Genomic DNA, 21,948 nt, shown 5'->3' with positions numbered 1-21,948 from the left:
AAGACATCTCTTGACCTACGTGTCAGCTAAAAAAAATTGAATTAAAGATCATCTTGTAGCGTCTGGTGGCAATTCTATTTAGCATGGAAATCAGGTCACCAAATTATCATTATTGTCAACTAACAAGTGGAAGATAAGTATTTTTCTTGTGTTGAAGCATGTGTGGCATTTTTTGAATCTTTAAAGAAGAACTCCTGCGCAAAATTAACCTTTGGTCTAATAAAACATTGGCACCTAGTCAATCGTTCTCTGAGTTTTTTTTTTTATGATAATCGAATGTAAAGAGTTTTATCTCTAAAACTGTTCACCATGGATTTATGCAACATTCACAAATGGATTTAACTGCCGTATTATGCTATTACTGGGGGGGCATTTACTAAGTGAAAACTGTCTTTATAACGTATCATCTTATCAAACGGTCTGTACACTTACAAAGTTCTCAATGCTTCGTTTTGCATGTATGGATCCTCATTATGTTACTGTGTTAGTGTGGGGCTATTTTGAGCCTTGTTAGTGGTATAAACTAGCGATTTCTTTTTACTTAGTAAATGCCCCCATTACTAGCGTTATACACTAAACAGTTTTTAGAGATAAAACTCTTTACATTCGATTATCATGAAAACAAATATCAAAGAACGGTTGACTAGGTACCGATGTTTTATTAGACCAAAGGGCCATTTTGCGCCGGAGTTCTCCTTTAAATTCAGACTGTTTTGAAGGTTTGTTTTCCTTGACCCAGTCTATCGCGCACATCGGCATCTAGAAAACAACACTGCGTTCATCACATCCATTCTCACAGAAGTGAAAGATGTTCATTTTTAATTACTGGGTGTTAGCGTAATTTTTATCATGATCTGTCTGCATACACGATTGTGATTGGCTGGTAGGTGTCTGTTAGCTTGGTCCATTTAGATGTCACAACTATGTTTTTCTTCAACGTCCAGTAATTTTAAGTTTCACTTGAATCTGACAGCTTTTAAACACATTAAATCTGTCTTGAAACTTCTTGTTTTTTAGTTGAAGAAACATAAACAGTCTACTGTACAAAGCATCTTTTTGTCCATCAGGTCTTTCAGAGAAGACTTTAGATGCTAAATGCAGAGCTAGCATGTTGCTGTTCGTCATCTAATGCGAAAACAAGAGCGGTTTCCCTCTTCTTTCTCTTTCACATGATTGATGTGCTATAGGAGTATGAGCTTTGGCTTCAACAAATCGCATGCTCTGACTGGATCGATGGAAATAAGTTTCGTGTTGAAAAGCAAATAACATTGCGTTTATGTGTGTGTGCCATTTCTCTGCTGGAGGGGATTCTCAACACATTGTTTTGGAAACACTGACTCTGTCTTTTTCTTTCAGGTTGACATATTTATCCCACCGGGCTGAGATTTGACAAATGACATGGAGAGTTGTGGAGGAAACCCCCTGATCGTCTTGGTGTCGGGATTCCTTGAGTGAGGGAGCTGATGGAGAGATGGCCTGCTTGATACCTGGCTCTCAAGAAAGCATGTGAGAGAAAGACAGAGAAGAAACAAGATTGATGGTCCTTGTCTCTGTTGATTGGCTGGGTGATCGGTGAGTTGTGTTCAACAGGATGGTAATTGTATTACCATCTCTCCCTTGTATCTCTCTCTCTCTCTCTCTCTCTCTCTCTCTCTCTCTCTCTCTCTCTCTCTCTCTCTCTCTCTCTCTCTCTCTCTCTCTCTCTCCTGTTTTCATCCCTTCCAGATAGTTTAGCATTAACTGGCCCAGATTCTGACCAGGATGAGTAACTTTAGGGGGCATTTGGCATTTCGAAGGGGACACACATTTGTCACGTTCATACCCACAATTCATAACCTTGAGAAGTGGTGTAGCTCAGTTATTATTATTAGTTATTATATAATTAGTTATTATATTATTATTGAATCTTCCGCAGGTGTTTTGCATGTATTTTGAAATCATTGATTACAATATGTTGCATTTTAGGGTTGACGGAAATTTACGTAAAATCACTGTGTAAATGTTCTGGCAGAAAATTATTTTGTTTTTTTACAGTGATAGTAGTAGTATTACCATCAACACGAGGAATAATAACGATATATACAATAAATATGAATATATTTTGTCAATAGTACATTTTATAATGTTAGTAGTACTGTTATATATTGATATATATTATTATTATTATGATTATGATTACCAACAACATTACCTCAAATTATAAAAAATCTCATCTAAATTGATAATCGATTAATGATAATTAATAATAAATGTTAATATTTCAAAAGTGAGGAATGGTAATGATAAACAAATTAATAATATATAATGTTAAATATATATATATATATGTAACAGTACATGTATTCGTATTGAACCGCTTCCGGTTCGGTACGCATAGCCGAGCCGATCTCGATCAAGCGACACTGTTACACAGTGCAAAGAGATCCAGAAAAGAAAACATTTGAATTCGCCACTGAAGTAATAACATCGCTGCGAGATCTAGTGAGAAGCATTTACATTTCTCCGTCATTAACCGTAGATCTCTATTTGATCAAACAGCACTGATGTGGAAACCAGGAGAAATATTGTGACGTGAAGGAACTACTTTACGTCCACAGACCAGCAACTTTCACCATGGATTTAATATAGTAACACCAACTGGAACCAGTTTGGCTGGAATAGTGAAATGCTTTCAAGTACTTCACACATCTTTTTCCAGCACTTCAAAACTCAAATATTATATAAATAAATATATATTTAAATGTTATTTTTAATGTGATGACCAAAACATTATTTGTTCATCCTTCAAAGATGACTTCCATTAATAAACCTGAAAGTTTCAAGATGTAGGAAACTCAAACCTATTTAAAAATATTTTTTCTTTTAATAAATAGGAGATTTCTCTGGCATTTCTTTCTTTCTGCTGTATCGAAAAGGTACCGAACCGTGACTTTAAAACCGAGGTACCGACCGAACCGTGATTTTTGTACCGTTACACCCCTAATATTTTGTATTATATATTATAAAATTGCAATTTTATGCCTATTTAATTTGTGAATTTCCTTTAAATGCAATTTAATAAGTTCCTCTTCCTGTCATTCAAAGTCAAATTCCAATGTAACATCCTGTGAGATACGGCTATTTCCCTTTAAATTCACACTATTAAATGGTGTGAGCGTCTTTGTTTGTGTATGTGTGACTATGGTTACATTTAATGAAAGGAATTATTTGATCACAGAATAAGAAGAGAACGATAATGATAACAGTGAAAAAAATAATAATCAAACAGTGTGTCCGGTACAGCTGTGGGACAGAAAGTTTTCCTCTGGCTTTAGAACATTTCTCAAATTACTTCCTTGAATTTAATTCCAAGGTGGATTAGCAGAATGTTTGTGGTGCTTATGAGCGTTTGAAGCGTTTATAAAGAGCATTCTCACTAACAATATTTCCATCTTGGAAGCATCTTATGAACAAAATGCACATGCACATCTGGTTTTAAGTCTTTAAGGGCAAAAAAGAAGAAAACAAATGGACACTGCACTCTGCAAAGAAAAAAAAAACCCACATGGCCAACGCAAAAAGCTGAGAAACTTATTTCAAAACAGGATGAGATAAATGACAAAACTAGTGAAGGATAGTTCTGTGTTACAGGGTGAATCTTTTCAGTGCTCATCCGTCTTGTTCACAGACCATATGCTACTTATATCACAATCTTCAATCCAATTGGCTGGTTTTCTGGTAATTCCAGGAGTTAGGGTCAAAGGGTCAAAGTTTGGCTAGTTAGGACATGGACGTGAGTTTATGTAACTTCACCATCTGGTTTTGAAAATCATCTTACTCCATTGGAAATGTGCTGAGCTGGTTATTATGTGGATGTGTATGTGTGTCTGTGGTTAAAACCACATATTCACTTCACCACAACTGATCAAGGACATTTAGTGACAAGATGCGCACATTAAAAATGAGACCAATTCAGTAGTACTCCAGTGAGCCATGGAAATTACCACAGCATGTTTTCATTTGCTCTGTGGGGATCGGTTTGATTCATTCCTCTTCCCTATCCATATTCCCCAAAAACCCTTTGGTTTGTGCACACAGTTAAGAGCTTTAAGATTTTTTTAATCAATCTCATTATTGGGCAATTAATTAATCAAAATGATCACAATTAAAAGGGTTTGTTCACCAAAAAATCTAAATGATCCCATCATTTACTCCCCCTCAAGCCATCCTAGGTCTATCTTTTTTTAGCCAAACACAATCTGAGTTATATATACACTCACCGGCCACTTTATTAGGTACACCTGTCCAACTGCTCGTTAACACTTAATTTCTAAGCAGCCAATCACATGGCGGCAACTCAGTGCATTTAGGCATGTAGACATGGTCAAGACAATCTCCTGCAGTTCAAACCGAGCATCAGTATGAGGAAGAAAGGTGATTTGAGTGACTTTGAACGTGGCATGATTGTTGGTGCCAGAAGGGCTGGTCTGAGTATTTCAGAAACTGCTAATCTACTGGGATTTTCACGCACAACCATCTCTAGGGTTTACAGAGAATGGTCCGAAAAAGAAAAAACATCCAGTGAGCGGCAGTTCTGTGGGCGGAAATGCCTTGTTGATGCCAGAGGTCAGAGGAGAATGGCCAGACTGGTTCGAGCTGATAGAAGGGCAACAGTGACTCAAATAACCACCCGTTACAACCAAGGTGGGCAGAAGAGCATCTCTGAACGCACAGTACGTCGAACTTTGAGGCAGATGGGCTACAGCAGCAGAAGACCACACCGGGTGCCACTCCTTTCAGCTAAGAACAGGAAACTGAGGCTACAATTTGCACAAGCTCATCGAAATTGGACAATAGAAGATTGGAAAAACGTTGCCTGGTCTGATGAGTCTCGATTTCTGCTGCGACATTCGGATGGTAGGGTCAGAATTTGGCGTCTACAACATGAAAGCATGGATCCATCCTGCCTTGTATCAACGGTTCAGGCTGGTGGTGGTGGTGTCATGGTGTGGGGAATATTTTCTTGGCACTCTTTGGGCCCCTTGGTACCAATTGAGCATCGTTGCAACGCCACAGCCTACCTGAGTATTGTTGCTGACCATGTCCATCCCTTTATGACCACAATGTACCCAACTTCTGATGGCTACTTTCAGCAGGATAATGCGCCATGTCATAAAGCTGGAATCATCTCAGACTGGTTTCTTGAACATGACAATGAGTTCGCTGTACTCAAATGGCCTCCACAGTCACCAGATCTCAATCCAATAGAGCATCTTTGGGATGTGGTGGAACGGGAGATTCGCATCATGGATGTGCAGCCGACAAATCTGCGGCAACTGTGTGATGCCATCATGTCAATATAGACCAAACTCCCTGAGGAATGCTTCCAGCACCTTGTTGAATCTATGCCACGGAGAATTGAGGCAGTTCTGAAGGCAAAAGGGGGTCCAACCCGTTACTAGCATGGGGTACCTAATAAAGTGGCCGGTGAGTGTATATATATATATATATATATAAACAAAAAACATCCCAGCTCTTCCAAGCTTAATTATGGGAGTGAATAGCCTAGTAACTAGGATTTTGAAACCCTAAAAAAGCACATTCCATCCATCATAAATGTAATCCATATGACTCCAGTGTGTGAATAAAGGCCTTCTGAAAAGAAGCCAGGCGTGTTTGTAAGAAAAAATATTCATATTTAAAACTTGATGAACTATAATCACTGGCTTTCGGCAACAGCTGTACACTAGTCTAGTTCTAGCAGAGGAGTTATCTCTGGCCAGACGCATGACGTATTGACGGACACAGAAGTGCAAAACAAAACAATGGTCATGAATTAGAAGACTAAAATGAGAATTTGTAAAGAGAAATGTGGAGATTGAGTTTGTTCCCCATCCCTATTTGTTTGAACCATAAGATGGATGGGCTTCAAAAACTCTGGCACTATTCACTGCCATTATAAAGCCAGGATAGTTTTTTAATATAACTCTGATTGTGTTTGGCTGAAAGAAGAAAACCCTATACACCTAGGATGGTTTGAGGGCAAGTAAATGCTGGGATAATTTTCATTCTTGGGTGAACTGTTCCTTTAATTGCAATATTTGCTGAGTAAAACCCATTACCATATTGTAGCCAGGAACATAGTAAACATTATAACACTTTTAGAAATTTCTAATTTTGCACTCACTCCCACCTTTGAATAAATAATAATTATATTGTAATAGTTTTATTTGTCGCCAGGATGAAGATAAAAAATGTAGCTAAATGGCAATTTTAAGATATCCAAATGGCCGCCAAAAAAATGTGGCTTAAATCCTTTGATTTTCCTTCCAGATTTTAGTACTTTACCTACCCTCAGGTTTATATTGAGTGATCAACACTCAAAATAACCCTGAGCTCAATCTGGCAACCAAAGTCTCGTCAGTAAACCCAGAGCTCCTTTAATAACAAGCCAATGCGTATTTGTGACCATTCCCGAGATCCTCCCAGCACGTGTTGGGACCTAAGTTGGACACTGGACTTGTTGCAGGAAGCTTAATTCTTGCTGACAGCCCAGGCACGGACCAAGCAGCGGCTACTTTCAACACAGCTGTGAGAAGAGTTTGGCTTTAAAGCGAGCTGTAAAGTTTGCAGAGAGATAGCTGTTGATTTGTGTGAATGCCTCACTGTCGAAAACAACCAAGTAAAGATGTGAGGGTCACCTGAAATCGATAAGTTTAGGTAAAACTTCTTGTAATCTGCAGCTTTATACCAGTCGAAGCTGTTCATGACCTCATCACTCCATTTAAAGTCATTCCTTCATTGTCTTCCTGTAAACCTTCAATCCCAATCTGGACTTTAGACCCATTTCCCCATTACTAGAGCATTGGTTGCCCAGTCTGTAGCCATACATACATCATTAAATTGGTTAGAAACATTAGGTTGCATAATAACAAAGTTTTTATGTGAATAAAGTTGTGGAAAATGGTGACCCAACAGATTGTTTTGCCATTTTTGCTGATTTGGACACGGTCTGTTGGCTTTTAATTGTCTTCAACCAAAACTAACGTTTATATCTTTCTATCTTTCTCTTATATGCGCCTCCTTTTTCTTTTGGTTGGAAACCTAATAAAGTCACAGAGAGGCATTTTGAAGTTTATAGTCTTTTTTTTTTTTTCCTCTCTAGCTTGTGGTTTTCAGAGAATGTCCCTGTATTGGGTTTGGCAGGGTAAACTCCTCTCTTTTTCTAGCTCTGGAAAAGTATAGTAATGCAGTAAAGCATGTATTGATGTTTATATTTATAATTTGGGTTGGTGAAATGGGGCAAGTTGAAAAGAGTTTAATGGTGTTCAAATTCCCAAGGGTCAAAGCGACTCAAGTGTTAACTGACCCACCTGAGAAACTGCATTTCAATGTATTCTCTAGAAATCCATTAAAAAATAGTGTAACAACAGAGACGGATTAAAAAAGAAACAAAACTTCTTGTTTTTATTATTGTAAAATACATACAGAGGAAAACAAATCCAGAACAACAACAACAAACAACAGTTTCATCTTACAAACATATTCCATGAAAATACGGATAAGCCAGAGAAACTCTGCCAAGGGATTGGCAGGGACATAACTGTACAAAATATGGGACCCAGACAAGCTCTCCTTGAAGTATTAAAATCTTCAAGACTCCTTGAATGTATTCAGGGGGTTAACACTCAAAAAAAGCGAGAATTATTTTTAAAAACTTGTATCGTGTTTCACAAGCTTGAGGGGAAAGGTCTTTAATTCTCTCATAGGTTTCCTGAAAAAATACTCTCTCCATATACATATAAATACATTTGTGCTGTGCAAATTGCAAGAGTAAGGTCATCCTTACTATCTAGAACCATCAAATATACCAGGACATACATGGGAAGACAACAGCCATGGTACAAAGCATCTGAGTGAATGAGAATTTGCATGTGTTGTGTGTGTGTGTAGATGTGCGTGCGCATGTAAAGAAAATGATTATGTTCATCCCAACCCATTGTAAACATAGACGTGTTGTCGTCTTGAGTCCATCCTTTCTATTCTAGTGTGGGTAAGCTGACTTGTTGAGCCAGTACAATGTGTTTGTAAAAGCAACATAGCGAAGAGTCCCAGCTATACATATAATCTGACAGAACAGAGACCTAAACTAATACAGCTGCCTCTGGTGGTAGACAAAAGCCCAGGCTGTCTTAAAAGCACTTAATAAAAGCCTGGCCCTTTCTCACTGAAAGAAAACCAGTGAAGAAACCACAAACTTTGATAAATAATATTACACAAAATATCAAAATAGTTTCAGGGAGCCAGCTTCCCAATATTTAAACAAGTATTTTTTTACCTTTCTTTTTTTATGTTCATCACTTCAATGTATCCGGTGTATTTCTCATAATGAACTAATTTTTTTTTTGTTCTAGTTACTGTACGATAAATAAAAAGATGAGGCATTGTTTTGCTATTACATGTCACAAATGCCCTAAAAAGTATTCCCTGACTCTTTGATCCTGTACACTATTATACATGGTACGAACTTTCGGTGATGTAGGCTGAGGAGTGACCGAACTCACTATCATTGGTGGGGGTGAACAGTAAAAACAACAAAACAAAACTGTCATGTGACATTAGCAGGCACCGACCCCAACCAATGAGAGTTGCTCTTCAGGGTTCTGTCTGGACGCTGTCCTACCATTTCCCTGGGATTGGTGTACCACACTCGTACCATGCAATGTAGGTGATGTGAGAGTTTCCACCTATCTGGCCGAAGTGGACTGGCTCTTGTCTCATTGCTCTGTAGAAACCTGAAAATCATCAAGAAAAGCATGAGCCATGTAATTGGTTGCATTCAAACTTGCATACTTCCTTACTCTTTAGTAGGCGAAAAACAGTATGTGACAAATGTAGACAAATGACAAAAGTATGTCCGAATTCAGAGTTCTCATAAAAGATGAGATGCATATAATGGACACTTAACTATCCCATGAGGCCACGGGAGAAGTTTATTAGTGAAGGTGAAGCGGCTAACGCTATGAGGGTAACATGACTGATGTCGTACGTCCGAATTACATTCATACTATATAGAACATACTTTTTTTAGCGGTCGTGAAGTAATTACTAATTCAAAAAAAGTACCTACTCAAGATAGTATGCGATTTTAGATGTCATAGTGTTTGTGTCAGAAACAAATAATTCCAAGTTTGAGGATGTGAGAAGCTCTGAGCAGAATGTCAACAGGTCGTTGTCTCATTATGTTTATTACAACATGGTGTCGACGCAGCAAAAGTCTGCATGGGGACCGAAGATTTCAAGCTTCAAAAAGGATGCAAAGGTATGAGTTTAATAAAAGTGGTTTATATGACTTGTATATCAATATCTATACTGTATAAATCCATTAGTGTATATTAAGTTTTCAGAATTCATACAATAGATTTGTGTGAATAGCCAAAATAATTAATTTTCAATGACAATCTTCCCCTCTAGAGCTGTTAACTGCTGCAAATGGATAATTGATTCACTGAAGCGGATCAATATAATTTCACAATTAATCATTCAGAAGAGTTTTGTGAACTGGATCAACCGGTTTCAAAAGAAAGCTTCATTCTGGGTTTGGAACTTCAAAAAGGTGAGTAAATAAAAAACAATTATAAGCACAGTTACATTATATCAGTGGTTTCTTGCCGTTCTAATATCAATCAATCAATCAACTTTTATTTATAAAGCACAATAAAAACAACAGTAGTTGAACATTGTGCTGTACAGAAGAAATAAAATATCGTAAAAAAAAACAACAAGACTGACCGCAAAACTAATGAGAAAAGGGGGGGGGGGGGGTGTTTACATCGAAACCACCAATTTGACCATTCAACATTAAATCAAGGACACTTGTAGGCCAGTGAAAACAGGTAGGTTTTTAACTTAGATTTAAAAACAGACTCAGAGGATATTAATCTTAAAGATACAGGAAGACTATTCCATAGTTTTGGACCAACAACAGAAAAAGCACGGTCACCTCTCGTCTTCAGCCTTGATCTTGGAACCATCAACAATCTTTGTTGAGATGACCTCAATGATCTAGTACAGTCATTTAGTTTCAAAAGATCAGACAGATAGCTTGGAGCTAAATTGTTCATGGCTTTAAAAACAAAAAGCAAAATTTTAAATTCTATTCTATGACAAACTGGTAGCCAGTGCAACGAACGCAGTATTGGGGTGACATGATCAAACTTCCTTGTGCCAGTCAAAAGTCTGGCTGCTGCATTTTGGACCATCTGAAGACGACTAATATTGGACTGGCTCATTCCAATATAAAGAGAATTACAATAGTCAAGTCTAGATGAAATGAACAAATGAATCACTCTCTCAAACTCTGCAAATGTCAAAAAGCTCTTTGCCTTAGATAATAGTCTTAGTTGAAAGAAACTAGATTTAACTACGGCACTTATCTGTTTGTCAAATTTAAGATACCTGGCCTTGATGGTAGCTGGTCTGCAGGAAGCTGAGTTCCTGTTCTGCCATCTAGGAATGAGTCCACAAACTGGCAGTGGTCTTCACCGTGACCCGTCTGGTCTCCAATATTGTAGAATTTACCTAAAGAAAAGGTACAGGGAAGAAAAGAGCAGCTAATTTATAATCTATTCCTAATATAATTATAATTTATATAATCTATAATCTAATTTATAATCTATTGTATGGATCAGTTTTTAGAAGACTGACCGTTGAGGGAGTCGCTCAAGTAGATCTTGTACCGAAGGGAGTTGCAGAGTTGGATGCCAACAAATTTGCGGTACCATGTCCTCTTCACATACTGCTTCCCGTTGCACTCGGAGTAGGAGTCGGTTTTGAAGGGGAACTGGGTCCAAATGGCATCTTTACCTGAAAAGCATGCCGAGAAACCCCAAGATGTTATTTTACAAACTGACAAGGCCAGATATTATGTTCTGGCGCAGATTGAGCAAAACAATGTTTCTTTCAGTGGTCTTTTGAAAAGATTACTGGAGTACAGACCCCGTTTTTGTTTATACACGTGTTAGAAAAGGCTTGCTGGACACTAAGAGCAGAGGGGCTGCTACATTAGTCTGTGTTTCCATTGGCTCCTGTCATAACCTTGTCTGACTTCGCTCACTATATCCATTGTTCATTACTCTCAATTTCATGTAGAATAGACAATACACAGGAAGAAATCGAGGGAGATGAATATCAAATTGGCCCATTCTTGCAACCCATTAGTGCAAGAAGGCAACCAAGGCCCTTATTTGAGAACAGGGATGGAAGAGGATAGTGTTATCCATTTGCCACTTTTGAGTAGATGTTTTATCTGGCTGAGATCTTGGTATGGAAGAAGTGAACTCATAGGAAGTCTCCACAGCTCCCTTACTCGTTCGTTTTCTTTCCTCTACTAGGACTGCTCATTACATTATCCATTTATTCAACAGATAGGAATTTGTCACCTGAGAGAAATAGGGTGCAAAGCAGAAACACGTACCTGAGACGTTCTCGCTCACTCGCGGATCCGCTGCAAGAGAAAACAAGGCTCAAATGAGGAGAAATCAGAAATTGTGGTTTTGTTTTACAGCCACCTGGTCATAGAGACGATCAAAATGATCTGTAGCCTGCAGGAAAGTTAAAGACACAAATCGGCCAACTCTGTATTGGCTATCCATGGGTGGGCAGAGTGCCTTGAGCAAAAAACAAAAGTACAATAAATTCCAATAAGCAGAAAATACTGTGCTTTTCCAGCGGATTTTGAATCTCCCTTATGAAGAGAGATCAGCTGGCATGAACTAACCTGCTGGATCTGCCAAAGCTATAGGGTAGAGACTGAGCCTCAGGGGTTTTGGCGGTAAAATCTCATCATTCAGTTTTCCTCTATTTCTTCTCCGTCATCGCACATATGGACTCTCGTTCCTTCCTAGTTGCCTTTGCCCTGCTTTCCATTTTGTTGCTAGACTTTCCTTATGCAGGCCAGACTAGGTTTAAAACTAAAGCCTCCTCCCATAAAACATGTGGATGATATGGGTCTTTATTTGTTCCTTATTTATGATATGTTGTTAGTGAGCTTGTAAGACAGGGAAAGGTTGGATGTGTGACAACGCTCCAGGGGTGCATCAGCAGGCAGTGATGGGGCCAAACGTTACGACAGTGCGGGGACATGCTGGAGTCATTATGCTAATGACAAGCAACTCATTACATATACTGTATCTCTAAGAGATAAAGGAGAGGTCACAAATATTGGCTGACTTTCACAAGCCATGGAAAAGCAATTTGTAGCACTCCTCTGAGGATATTTACATTGAATGCCTAATGTATGACTTTAAAAACATATTTTATTTTAAAACTGGGATTTGGTTAGAATACGACGACTCATGGTTTAACTATTACCGAAATAAACAAACATTCAGATAGCTCTAGGACATCTATTTCACATTAAATAATGCATATGAATAGATAAGATACGATCAAAATTCTCTTGGAAATAAATTTTATAAGGGTCTTTAAGTGTGTCCACAATAAAGAAAAGGAAAAATCTTGTTAGTTTAAACATGTGCCAAAAAATTCACTTTTTGTATTTGTGGTTTTATATGGTTTTAAAACAACTTTTATACCATTTATTAGAATGTTTACCCCACAATATGTAATGAAACCATCAAGTTAAAAAACAACAACAAGATTTTTTCATACACCTTATGTATAAGTAAATGTTCACATTTTAGTTAGTTCACAAGTTTTTAAATCTACTTTTTTAATTCAAAATGGAGGGATGTCCCGAGTCAATCTCAAGTATCGTCATCGGGGCTGATTTGGCAATTTTTTTTTTATTTGATAGACTGAAAGTCTGGCATTCAGATCGGTGCCAAAAAAATAAGTAAAATAAATCTTGATTAGGACATACCTTGTAAAAAGTTTGTGTGTGTGTGTATATATATATATATATATATATATATATATTAATATCATGAATGATTAATTCATAAAAGTCATTAAGTTTTACAACCGGAACTAACCTTGCCTAGTCTTAAAGGGGTCGAATTAAATACATTTGGGGGACAGAATTGTTCAAATAAGCAGTGAGTTTATTTTGTTAAAATGTTTTTAATTAAGAATTAAGAGCGAATGCATTACCAGACTCTGTGTTGAAAGACACTGGTTCGCTGGGTGGCCCTTCACCAAGCTCATTCTTGGGCTTCACCTTGAATTCATAACTGTAAGGTAAGAAAAACAGAGGTGATGGGACATTACGTTTCTGCTTTGATCCTCATAAAACCATTAAGTATATTAATTTCAGATCTACTGTTATGCTTCTGACAGTGCTTCTGAGTCTGCTTAATCCAAAATTATTAAAATTGACTTCTGTATTGGAATCCTGGTGGGCTGTTGTCAAATTCCGAGCAAAATGAGGTTCTTATTTCCCGTCTTCTGAGCCCTGACACTTGATATATTTATTCTGCAGAGACTGAGGACTCAAATCCTGTGCCCCCCTTTTAATGGATCCTCCATGTGGGATGTAGAGACATAACCAAGGCCCACGTGCCTTGAGAAGCAGTCCATAGGAAGCCCTGGTTTATATTGTGTCACCAAATCTTGAGCCTATATTCAGCCTCATTAAAAAGCTAGCAAGCATGACGGCTCCCCTACAGCCAGACCAGAGCGCGCACATTCAACACCTTGTCCAGGCCTCAGGATGCGTGCAAGTCTTAACGCCCCTGGTATTTGACACCCACATCAACTAAAATACATCTATCAAATTGAGCAGAGTGCCTTAAATAGAGAGGTTGGTGTTCTGCATTTAAACTGTACCTGCTCTCTGGTTTAAGGTTCTCCACAGCTGTATGAGTCTGGTTGGTGGTCAGAATAGAAACCTGTTCACCATCAGGACCTTTAGTTGTTGAGATAACCTCATATTCTGTGAAAAGTCAAATGACAAAGAAATGGTTACACCACAGTTTGGTTACACCAAAGTTGAGAGTTAGTTCCTTACAGTTAAAAGTTGAAAGTGTTTGACCAATTGAAGTTGAGGGTTAGTGTTTTACCAATCCAAGCCAAAGTTTAGTGTTTGACCCATTAAAGTCAAGGGTTGGTGTTTTATAGATCAAAGCCAAGGGGTTAGTGTTTTATATATCAAATTCAAGGGTTAATGTTTGACTGATCAAAGTCGGGGTTAGTGTTTGACTGATCAAATTCGAGAGTTAGTATTTGACTGATCAGTCAAACACTAACCCTCGAATTTGATCAGTCAAACACTAACCCTCGGATTTGATCAGTCAAATACTAACTCTCGAATTTGATCAGTCAAACACTAACCCTCGAATTTGATCAGTCAAACACTAACCCTCGAATTTGATCAAAGTCGAGAGTTAGTGTTTGATCAAAGTTGAGGGTTAGTGTTTGACTGATCAAATTTGAGAGTTAGTATTTGACTGATCAAATTTGAGGGTTAGTGTTTGACTGGTCAAATTTGTGGGTTAGTGTTTGACTGATCAAATTTGAGGGTTAGTGTTTGACTGGTCAAATCTGTGGGTTAGTGTTTGACTGAGCAAATCCGAGGGTTAGTGTTTGACTGATCAAATCCGAGGGTTAGTGTTTGACTGATCAAATTCGAGGGTTAGTGTTTGATCAAATTCATAGTCGAGAGTTAGTGTTTGACTGATCAAAGTTGAGGGATAGTGTTTGACTGATCAAAGTTGAGGGATAGTGTTTGACTGATCAAATTCGAGAGTTAGTATTTGACTGATCAAATTCGAGGGTTAGTGTTTGACTGATCAAATTCGCGGGTTAGTGTTTGATCAAATTTGAGAGTTAGTATCTGACTGATCAAATTCGAGGGTTAGTGTTTTACTCAGTCAATGATTAGTGTCTGACTTATCTAAGTCATGGGTTAGTTTTTGACACATCAAAGTTGACCAATCAAAGTAAAAAAGAGGGTTTGTGTTTTACGAATCAACGTTTTCAGTTAGGTTAGTGTTAGTTATGTTTTGACTCATCAAAGTTGACAAATGAAAGTAGAGGGTTTGTGTTTGATCAATCAAAATCATGGGTTAGTGTTTGACAGATCAAATCCAAGTGTTAGTCATACCCTAATCCTAAGACAAGGTCAAATTCCATTCTAACACCACAATATATTACACATTCCATTCCTCAGATACAAATGGGTATAACCAAGTAGACATTAAACTATGGGTTTCCATTGATAATCCATCCCTCTATCCTACCTGTTGTTTCATTATCGGTTTTCTCCCAGTCGAGAATAATGAAGGAGGGGCATCCTTCCACGGTTACAACAGTGAGATTGGATGGGGCTGTTTTTGGAGGGTTAGTGACATTTTGTTCTCCACCCTCCTCCTGAGGGAAGTAACTCAGAGAGGTGGTGATGGAGCAGGGCTCATCTGGCTTCTTATCTGTCTTGTAGACCACATGTGGAGCTGGACAACAACACATTTGTGTTTAAATTCAGACACTTCTTTGCTTTGTTTATGAAACTCAAATTAGCATCATTCAGAGTTTTTGGCATGCACGTCTCCAGTGATTAAGAAAGTATCATTACCAATGTAGCGTTCTTTGCCCAAGGCATCAACTTTAGAAGCAGGAACAGAGCTGAATACAGAAGAGTTCTCCCAGGTCTCAAATCGGGGTGCTAGGACACCAAAAATATGAACAGTGTAAATAATTTCAAACCAATGGGTAACAGATGGTTACCATCAGGGTATTTTTAAACACCACGTGAAAATGTAATAAAAAAATGTTTAACCTTCTGCACAATATTGCAGAATATTATAAAAAAAAATCTATGAAGACAAACCTGTCACTGCAGGAGCAGATGTTGTCTTTGGTTTGGATGGTTTTGCTGTAACAGGTGGTGGCTTGGGTTTCAAGATAGAAGCTTTGTCCTGATTCAGGTCTGTTATCTTGTCTGCTGTGTACATTAATGAGTGAGTGAATACATTAAATGTTTTAAACATAAAATCTTCCTAAGTTGTTCAGTGTTAACTGGCAGAAAAGCATGTAAAACATTTTTTATTCAAATTTCTGTAGTCTAGGGGTCAATTGTTATGACAAAATAATTTTTTGCTCTTTTTTGATTGTAACTTTTTACCCACCTAATCCTCCAGGCTTGCCCACAAGATTAGGCTTTTTTGGTGGAATAGGAGGGCGTGCTGCTGGAGAACCTGCAATGATGGAAGTGAAAGAATCAAGTTTCCTCTCCCTTTTCCAGTAATGAATGAACAAACAAGGACGTGGTAAGTCAAAAATGGCACCAAAAACACAGCAGTAAGAGGTCAGAAGCCGTTAGTTCCATCTATTTGCCACACAACCCACTTATTATCTATCTTTTACCTTATCAAATACCTTTTGGTCTTATTTTTAGAATATTTGGTGTTAATTTCCACTGTGGATGACACTCAGCTCTATTTGTCAGCCGCCTGTATAATTGCTTGAACTTCTTCCATTGAGCACATCTCTCCTGCACTTTATCAATTACACTGCATTCCTGTTAAACAGTGTGTACAATAAGAGATTCAGCTTTTCACTTTTAAAGCTCTGCACAATCTTGTTCCCTCTCTGACTTGACACATTTATACTCTCAACCGTACTCTTAGATCTTCCTCATCTTTTCCCATTGTTAACCAGCAGTACGTTTAACCACTATGGGATCCAGAGTGTTCAGCTGTGCTACTCCTTGTCTCTGGAACTCTCTTTCGCAATTTGTATTTGAAAGTGATTTTCATGAATATTAAACCATGTCTTAACTCCATCTTTTTAATTATAATTTTTTTAATTTTTACTCCATCTTTGATTGTTTTGAAAGGAGCCTATAATTAAAATGCATAAGTATTACTATTATCCTGCTCATGCTATTCACACATCTTCCTAATATTCCTAATGTTTAACTTAGGTTAAATCTTAACTTAACATTTAAAGGGATAGTTCACCCAAAAATGAAAATTATGTCATTAATTACTCACCCTCATGTTGTAACAACCCTGTAAGACCTTCGTTCATCTTCGGAACACAAATGAAGATATTTTTGTTTAAATTTGAGAGGTGGACCACTGCTACATAGGCTGCCTAAGGGATTGAAACTTGACGCATGCATGAGAACTGCGATCTTCTTCTACTACTTGTTCAGTTCTCGTGCATGCGTAGTGGAAATCTCTTGAAAAGGAATAGTCGAATAAAGTCGTTATTTTTGTTTGTTTTTTCGCACAAAAGTATTCTTGTTGCTTGAAAAACTTAGTTGTGCCACTGTTGTCACATGGAACGTTTTAACATTTTCTTCAATGACTTTCTGGGCCATCAAGTTTCAATCCCTTAGGCAGCTTATGTAGCAGTGGTCCACCTCTCAAATTTAATAAAAAAATATCTTCATTTGTGTTCCGAAGATGGTCTTACGGGGTTGGTACAGCATGGGGGTGAGAAATTAATGACTTCATTTTCATTTTTGGGTGAACTATCCCTTTAATTCTCATGAAAAACAGTGGAACACATCACTACCAGACTCAACTTAGTTCAGCTTTTTTTTTTTTTTAGAAAAGCAAAAGGCAATACAAGTTTAATGCAAAAATGTCCCTCTCATTAAATTGTTTGGGTTTGAATGAGTTTGACACCTCTTTGATTTTAGTGGCTTTTTTCCTGCTTTTTTTAGCCTTTAAATATTTATATTTAGTGTTTTTGCCTTTAGTATGATAGGACAGTTGCAGACAGGATGCAAAGAGAAGGACAGGATCAGGAAATATCCACGATATGTCGGCGTACTGCCCGGCGTATCGGCGTCGACTGCTTTCAGCTTTTAAGACATTGGCATATTGATAAAAAGGAAAGAGAAATAAATCCAATAAGCCTATTTGAAAATGCAAAGGACAAGAAATCTCCTAATATGAAAACATTAATTTCCAAATCCTTGATCTATGGAAACTAGAGTATCTCATACTCTAAATAATCAAACTGACTATGCAATTTGGATGCTTTGCTAAATGGGAGCAGCAAATTGCTCAAACTCAAAGTTAATTGGAAATGAGAGAAAATTGCTTGTTTTCTTTCTCATTGCATGGATGAAGTCTAACCATTGGCACTTCATCCACCTTTTAAGCCTTCAGTTCTCAGTGCCATCTTGGAGTACAGTCAAAAGCAAACTGATTCAATTTACATTCAGTTCATCACAGGGCAATCAAACCGAGTGCAGCTCACTAAACCGTGTGGTACAAGTTAAAAATTGCTGGTGAAAAGGCCAAGCTATGCTGAAAATAAAACTAAAGACCAACAGATGTCATACTTTTACAGAGGGAAAGCAATTTCCAGAGAGGTAGCTGAGGTTTTCGTTGGTGATACCCAATGTTTTGGGTGATCTAAAACTTTTGTGGTATCATGACAGTGGTTAGAACATTTCAAGCAGTCACTGTCAAGCAAATCTGCCATACGACCCCTCTTTAATGAGAGCCATCACTGATTTCCACAGATCTTTGGCTTTTGGTCAGAAGATTCCATGAATCCATGCCAACAAACTGCTAATTTAAATGACCTGTTGTGTTGTATTCCACTGTCTTTGCACAAGCTATACAATGTGACATCACTTTGCAGATTGTTATTTCTCATCAAGTTATCAAATAATAGGGAAGAGTATGAGCAGGCTAATATCCAAACATTTAGTGTAGTCGTACATACTTTTGGTAATTTAAATATCACAGTGATGGAGTCATACTGCATAGTCTTGGAAAGTACGCCATATTGCAGAAGTCTGCTGCATCTTCCAAAACCAAGTCTCTTCAGAACCGATACACTGTGTGTTTGAATTCACCTCACCGCATATTTTGTGTCTATTACCCGATTTGTCAACTAGTTCACTAAAGCAATTCCTAGCAAGGTCCCCTTGAATTTTGGGTTGAAAATAACAGTAATGTGAATGAATAGGTTGTGGATAAATACTAAACTTTTGTCATCTTTCAGCCTTTTTTGTTTTTGCTACACAGATAAATAGTATGGCATATTGAAAAAGACCTCATACCACATGGAAGCTCGTGACTACAATAAAGCATGCAAGTAGTCATGCACACAATGAACTTTAACCAGAAGCAGCAACAGTCCTCTGCAGAAGGGAGTTTCAAACATTATTGCTGAAATGCACAAATAAAAGAGCCACAGAATGTTACGAGACAGTTTAGGACATTGCGGTGGGTTTCTGTGTCCTCCAAAAGACATGTTTTTCTCTTGAAAATAAATGTCCTAGAGCACCATGATGGTTTAGAAATGAAAGAAACCAATCTGGGGAAAAGCTTTGACAATTACACCACAAAGCTCGCGGCAGCATGGGATCTGCAGAAGCTTGCAAAACGACAACAAACGTTGAAGACAACAGGCAGATTTGCGAGCAAATGGGTTGACTGGTGAATGAGTAGATGGATGAATGGACAGACACGAGTTTACAGGAGATTATGGATGGGAAGGACACCAACATGGGCATGTGGGCTGCGTCACAAACAATGTTTCTGCAGGTTAATGATGGCTAACACACAAACAGGACGAGTTGGCTCTGTTTACCCATTCTTGGTCTGGACCACATGACGTGTTTGGGGAGAGAAAGTCCCTTATGGTGCTCACCGTTAACTGTTGGAGGGGAAAAGAGTGGATGTTATGGAGAAAAGGAAGAATAAGGTAGCATCATGTTGTTTTTGCTGAGATGCACTGCAGCTGAAGAAAACTGAAGTTTACATAGAGAGTTATAGACGGCCGCTCAACTGCCTGAGGGGAAGAGAGGCCTTTCAAGATCAGATTAGTGCAAATGCTGGCGGTCTGCGTGCCCATCGGGCTAAATCACACATACTTTGCTGACAGTAAAACGTCAGGTGTGACAGAGTATGATGGCTGGTTTGCACCCACACACCACATGTTTCAAAGGAAAAAAATTGATCTCTTAAAGAGAAAATGCCCCAAGAGAGCTGCAACCAAATGACATTGTGTTGACAGGGGAGAATGGAGAGCAAAAGAAAAGAAAATCATTTTCTTGAGTAATAATATTTTTTTTTCTATCTATTTTTTGTTGTTTCTTAAGTTAGGTAAAAATTATAAAAAAAAAGAAAAGCAGAAGAGAAAACACAAATAAGAGTACAGAAAGAAAATACTAGCGTAAGAGGGGTAAGAGTAATGTCTTTTACCCCCATATCTTCTAGAGGAGTCGCCAGGCCTGGGGGAAGAATGTCTCATGCCATTAGAGAGAGAGAAAGGGTTTCTGCTCAGTGACGTCTGGTTCCTGGTGGTCACTGTTAGGACTGAATCGATGGGTTTGGATGGAAGAGAAGAGATGGAGTCTCTCCGGATGCTCTTACCTAGATAAAAAAAAACAACAGCAGTTTTTGTTATGCCTTGTCGGCTCTAGGAAGTGCATGCTGGGGCAGATACTGAACAATTATGTAACACTGCTATGTGTTAAAAAGCTTTTCTATCTGTGAGAGATGTCAAAGTTAGCTAGTTGTGTTTCAACATATCATCAAGGGATTTAAGTTTTCTGTAAGTGTTGATTCTGATCTTCAAATGCTAAATTAAACTGTATAGTACATTCTTTCACCAAATGGAAAATGACATGAACTCTGTTCCAAAATAAGCGATCTGTCCCGCTAGCCTAGTGGTAGCATCCTATCTGAAATTACTGAAATCACACGCAAAGTACAATAGAGACCCGACATAAAATTGATTTCAATAGTATCATGCTAGCATGTTGCTAAGCTAACAGTGCAACATTTCAATAAACATAAAAATATAGCGTAATATAATTATATTTCAGTTTTAATTTTAATTTATTTTATTTAATAATACCTAATTATACCATTACGACTATCATTTGATTTGCATAATTATATGTTTTCCACATAGGATGTATGCTAGCATGTTGTGTACATTTTGGAACGCTTACAATGCGTAAAAAATACTGTCTTTGTTGGCAGCTTACTACATTGTTTTAGATAAAACTGGATGATGTGTGAATTTAACAATAATAATGTCAGTGTTCTGACTACAGTAAGGCTAAATCTGATGTGTTGGTGGTTGCATTAAAGTGCAGCAGTGCATTCCTGTGAAGACAAAACATGTGTAGGGGTGTAGGGGAGGATACAGGAAAGCTGTGACTTCAGACAATAACACAGACATGATATACACCGATGGGACAGTTGTGATAGCTTGCCTGACAGAGCAAATAAATGAGAGGATTATATGAACTGATGTAACCGGTTCTTACTGTTTTTACTGGCCGTCTCGCTCACACTGACTAGAGACAGCTCTTCCTGTAATCCATTGAGCCGGAGTGTGAAATAATGTCTGTTTGTGGCTGAAGTTACCGAATGACTGCATTTGATTGAAACGTGGTTTGAACATTCATTAATTTCTCGCGTATCACTTTTCTCCAAAACCGCCCAAAAAAAGAAGAGAATGAATTGAATAAAGCTTTGAAGTCTGATATTCTGGTGTTTAGACTACGTTTGCAGTGGTAGAACGTGTAGCCAAAGGTTGAACGGCAAACTGTGTGGTAAATAGTGAATCACTAACGCGATATGTTATTTTCTCATTACCTGTCAACCGTTAACCTAAAAAATAAGAAGGAAACATAGGAATTACCAGAGGAACTATGTGGCATCTGAGTGGCATTAGGTGCCCTGGTGTGAGGGTGTCCGTGTAGGGGTGTCCGGGTACTGCTGGGTAAGGAATTGGGGGCAGGGGTGACTGAAGGACGGGAGGATTTAGTGGGTGGGTGTTGGGGAAGGACAGGAAGGACCTCCACCAGCTGAGAGGAGTCATTTCTAACATGGCTGTTTGAATCTGTTTAAGAGAAAGGAGCAGATGAGCCCTCCATGCTGGAAAAAACAAGTCATTCCAGCTCAAGGTGGTCTAGTTGGTCAACCAGTCGAAGATGGATCATGATTAACCAGCTTAACCAGTGTTCTAGCAGCTTAATCCAGGGTAATTTACGAGGTAGGATGACTGATAATCCATCTAGAC

At 38.2% G+C, this 21,948-nt stretch overlaps 1 protein-coding gene across 11 annotated transcripts in view; it reads right to left on the bottom strand.

The window, feature by feature from the left end:
• Positions 1-7,419: 7,419 nt before the first annotated feature.
• The window catches only part of abi3bpb (ABI family member 3 binding protein b), a 34,909-nt gene continuing 20,380 nt past the window's right edge, over positions 7,420-21,948 (bottom strand). For 2 of the 11 annotated variants that reach the window (XM_089117259.1, XM_039695037.2), the window contains 13 exons: positions 21,568-21,768; positions 20,115-20,285; positions 19,501-19,566; positions 16,065-16,133; positions 15,767-15,880; positions 15,512-15,601; positions 15,180-15,389; positions 13,768-13,873; positions 13,093-13,172; positions 11,456-11,485; positions 10,687-10,845; positions 10,438-10,560; positions 7,420-8,774 (listed from right to left, as the gene is read on the bottom strand). In XM_089117259.1, coding sequence (XP_088973385.1) covers positions 8,659-8,774; positions 10,438-10,560; positions 10,687-10,845; positions 11,456-11,485; positions 13,093-13,172; positions 13,768-13,873; positions 15,180-15,389; positions 15,512-15,601; positions 15,767-15,880; positions 16,065-16,133; positions 19,501-19,566; positions 20,115-20,285; positions 21,568-21,768 — 1,535 coding nt within the window. In that variant the 3' untranslated portion in view covers positions 7,420-8,658. The remainder of the gene's footprint in view (positions 8,775-10,437; positions 10,561-10,686; positions 10,846-11,455; positions 11,486-13,092; positions 13,173-13,767; positions 13,874-15,179; positions 15,390-15,511; positions 15,602-15,766; positions 15,881-16,064; positions 16,134-19,500; positions 19,567-20,114; positions 20,286-21,567; positions 21,769-21,948) is intronic. The other 9 variants (XM_089117260.1, XM_039695029.2, XM_039695033.2 and 6 more) reach the window with 7 other exon arrangements.

Source organism: Pimephales promelas, chromosome 2 (genome assembly GCF_988280905.1).
Source record: "Pimephales promelas chromosome 2, fPimPro1.hap1.1, whole genome shotgun sequence".
Classification (NCBI taxonomy): Eukaryota; Metazoa; Chordata; class Actinopteri; order Cypriniformes; family Leuciscidae; genus Pimephales; species Pimephales promelas.
This window is presented reverse-complemented; position numbering and strand designations above follow the sequence as displayed.